General features: G+C 36.4%; 1 protein-coding gene across 1 annotated transcript; it reads right to left on the bottom strand.

Moving 5' to 3' along the window:
• Nucleotides 1-969: 969 nt before the first annotated feature.
• On the bottom strand, nt 970-2,469 carry LOC106000468 (putative germ cell-less protein-like 1-like). The gene has a single exon (XM_013035741.1). It carries the CDS (start codon nt 2,467-2,469, stop codon nt 970-972), a length of 1,500 nt encoding a protein of 499 aa, XP_012891195.1.
• Nucleotides 2,470-3,997: the final 1,528 nt, after the last annotated feature.

Raw genomic sequence — 3,997 nt, forward strand, 5'->3', positions numbered from 1 at the left:
TGTATATTTTATATAAATATGTACATATTTATATGTGTATAATAATTACTTGCATGAGTTTATATAATACATAAAATTATGTGACTACAAATATGGTCACTGTGCAGTGCAATAGATCACTAAATTTATTCCTCCAGTTTAACTGAAACTTTGTAATTAACACCTCTCCTTTCGTATTCCTCTCCCTTCCCTCTCCCAGATTCTAACAAACCACCTTTCTACTATATGTGTCAAGGGATGGATGATTTTGTGAAAACATCCACCCATATCTATCTATCTATCTATCTATCTATCTATCTATCTATCTATCTATCTATCTATCTATCTATCTATCTATCCATCCATCTATCATCTATCTAGCTATGTTATCTGCATATATATGTAGATAATCAGAATTACAGGTTCTCCAGAACATACAAAGATGGGCTATACAGAAGATTAATTGTAAAATAAAAATTACATAGTATGCAATGTTGTAAAATCTGATATTGTTCAGTTATTAGTAACCATACATTATATATTCTAAAGGAGTACCTGATTGCAGATTTCACATAATGAAGTACTCTTTTATGTAATATGCTACAATTAAATCACATTTGTGCAAAAGTTTCAGTAGAAACAGAATTTTTTATTTTCTCTCAATCTTAGCATCTGATTTATTTCTCAAGTTTTTGATTCTTTACAAATATGATTTTTTATTTCCATTTGGAGCTTGTCTGTTGAGAGTAAATGAATATTAAAAGATGCCAGAATCAGTTTCTCTCTGATTTGACAAATATTTTGTTGGACTTAATTTTTTTCTTCATAGATAATAGATGCAATAAAGATGGAAAAGAGCCAATTATGATGTTACTACATTTGTAAGAGTATTTCTTGTTATTGATCATCTTAATTGTGTTTATGGTACAAAAGGTTAAATGAGGCATCAAAACATTTCAAAATGTTATTAAAGTCCAATTAGCAAGATTATTATTTTCCTGTATTTTCTGAAGATATGAACAGGAAGTTGCAAAATATATATAAAGGGAATTTCAGAACTGTGCTATCCAATCTCATTGCTATTTGTTCCTCATCCTTTTTGAAGGTAAGGATTTTACAACCTGTTGTTTTGCTGAAACTTAGGTTTCTAGTAGAATCAAAATTTACCAAGGTTAATCTGAATGCAATATGTCGCAGAACTGGTATACAGGTAGAACATTCATTCATCTGATTAAAAGTATTTTGCTTGAAAATTATATAATGACTGGTAAAGATGACATATAATGGAAAGCTAAAATGGAAGCCTGACCACTTCCAGGAGTATTTACCATTTCTGATAATCCTTTTACCACACCTCATGCTGCATCCTTCAAATTCTCTTATATTCATAACTTGAGGCCCAATTTCCTTGTATTTTTGTGTCTTAAGCAAGGTAAGCCATTGTTGTTTGTAGACTGATGATAACCACTCAGAAGGTATTAGACGATCTTTTTCAATAAGTCTTGTGGAGGCCAGGTCACAGATAATGTGCTGAAACCTCAGTTTTTTAAACACTGGTTGAAATGGTCTTCCTTCTTCTGTTTCAAGAAGAGTGGTATTGTCAACACATTCCATATGCCTGGAAAGCCAGTTGTTAGCATTAACTAAAAGCTGATTAATTGAGCCTTTCCAATCTGGATTAAGGTGAAGGAACATCCATTCTTTGAGTGTAGTGTATATATCCACTTCCTTTTGCATTACTAGTAAATCAGAGGAAGAAATGAGCAGTTTCATGAGTACTAGGCTGATTTCTTTGTACAATTGAATAGTTGGGTGTGTCATCAAGTTGTGAAGAAGCCATTCAAAACATTCTTTCTTTACATAGTCTAATCCATAAGTGTCTGCTGCTATATAATATCTACACACAGTTTTCACATTAATTGTTTCTTTCATGATGTCATTACATTGATAAATTAAGTCATTTACTTGAAGCAGGCAAGCTGTTGCCAAAATAGTTGGAACTTGAGGGGGCTCTATTAAGAAGTCCTCATCCCTGTACAAGGAGCCAAGTACAAAGTGCAAGGATTGCACATCTATATTTTGGTCATTAATTTCAAGTTCAATAATATCTTCATTGCTTTCTTTCCATGAATCTCTAAACAGCTTGGCAAAGTATTCTGACTGAGATAAAAATATTTTGTGCAAACACCAAATTTTCCCCAGAGCACGGATTTTAATGTCACTCATCATTCCATTCAAAAAAAAAGTTTGGTAAGCAAATGTCGATGAAATCTTAGCTTTTTTCTTGTGGCTTATGTGGCGTGTTATGTGTAGTTTCTCTCCTGGGTCCAGATAGTTGTAGCTGCCAGAGTCTGGATCTAAACAGCACTCTCCGCTTTGTTTGCGCTTTCGCTTTCTACTGCCAACTACATAACTGGGGCTCCCCAGGGATTCTGGCTCCTCTGTGCCCGGCTCCCTGCGTCCCAACAGGCGACTGCTTAAGGATCCCATGAATGAAACCTCCCAGAGGCCCTAAGAGAAGCTTCCCTGCCATGGCATTGCAGCAGTCTGTCACGACTGCCTCAGTCCCAGACTCACTGGGTCTCAGAGGAACAGTCACAAACATCACAGAGAAGGTTCAGAATTCTTCTTTGTTTGCGTTGTGGCTCACGTATGTGGCCCCGCCCCTTTCATTGAGCTTGACCCAGTTTGAGTTTTTGAGTTTTCCGCTTCCTTCCTTCCTTCCTTCCTTCCTTCCTTCCTTCCTTCCTTCCTTCCTTCCTTCCTTCCTTCCTTCCTTCTTCCTTCCTTCTTCCTTCTTCCTTCCTTCCTTCCTTCTTCCCTCCCTCCCTCCCTTCCTTCCTTCCTTCTTTCCTTCCTTCCTTCCTTCCCTTTCCTTCCTTCCTCTACCCTTCTCTCTTCTTCTTTCAACTCTTCTTTCTGTCCCATCCCCCCCTTCCTTTTTGGTTTGATTTAGTTTTAGTTTTAGAGAGAGTCATACTATGTTGCAGTCTGGCTTCAAATGTTCAAACCTCTCATTTCAGTCAGATTTTGCCTTTTTGTAACAGAAATGAGCAAGTGAAAGACTGTCTAGACAGTGTTTAAATATCCTCACATTCCCAACTCCAATATCCTTTTCTCAACTGTCAACAGCATTGAATATAATCAAATGTCAACAAGTATTACCAATTTAAGTGGTGAAAGTTATTTCCTCAGTTTTTTTAATTTCAATTACTATAGAAGACAAATACTAATTTCATATAGATGCATATTTACATAGTTCAAATTTTTCTTCATATTCTTTGTCTATTTTTACATTCCAATGTTGTAAGAATCATCCCAGAAGCCACATTTTAATAGAATATTGAAGTCTTTATTATATAGTTAACAGGCCTGCAGCACTCAAATACACATAACACAGCTAGGAAATATGCTAAAGAGGAAAGAAATAACAAAAACAATGCCAACAAGCCAATTAAGCTCCAATGGAGAGCTGAATTGTGACTCCATGATGACTGGAGACAAGCCAGGACACAGGACACAGGACATTATCACAGAGACACACATGGCATGGTCTCTGGTCGCTAAGCTGGTCTGGGCCTCAATATGGCACCGGCCAGACCTGACCTTCTTACTTCAGCAGTGTATCAAAGTAGAATATTTATATCTATCTATATAGCCTTGAGTTTAAACCCTAGTATAATTAAATTTGATATTTGGCTCAATGATTAAATCACATTAAGTTATCTATCATCTTACTCAACATTTTATAGTGATATATTTGAAATATATTCTCTACAGGTTTTGTGTGTGTGTGTGTGTGTGTGTGTGTGTGTGTGTGTGCCAGTTTTGGGCTTGAACCTGGGCTTGGGCATTGTTCCTGAGCCTCTTTGTGCTCAAGGCTAGCGCTCTACCACCTGAAACTCAGTGTCACTTTCGGTTTTTTGAGTAGTTATTTGGAGATAAGAGTCTCATGGACTTTCCTGCCCAGGCTGGCTTCAACCATGATTCTCAGATCTCAATATCCTGAGTAGCACAA

The sequence above is a fragment of the Dipodomys ordii genome, unplaced genomic scaffold (genome assembly GCF_000151885.1).
Source record: "Dipodomys ordii isolate 6190 unplaced genomic scaffold, Dord_2.0 Scaffold219, whole genome shotgun sequence".
In the NCBI taxonomy this organism is placed as follows: Eukaryota; Metazoa; Chordata; class Mammalia; order Rodentia; family Heteromyidae; genus Dipodomys; species Dipodomys ordii.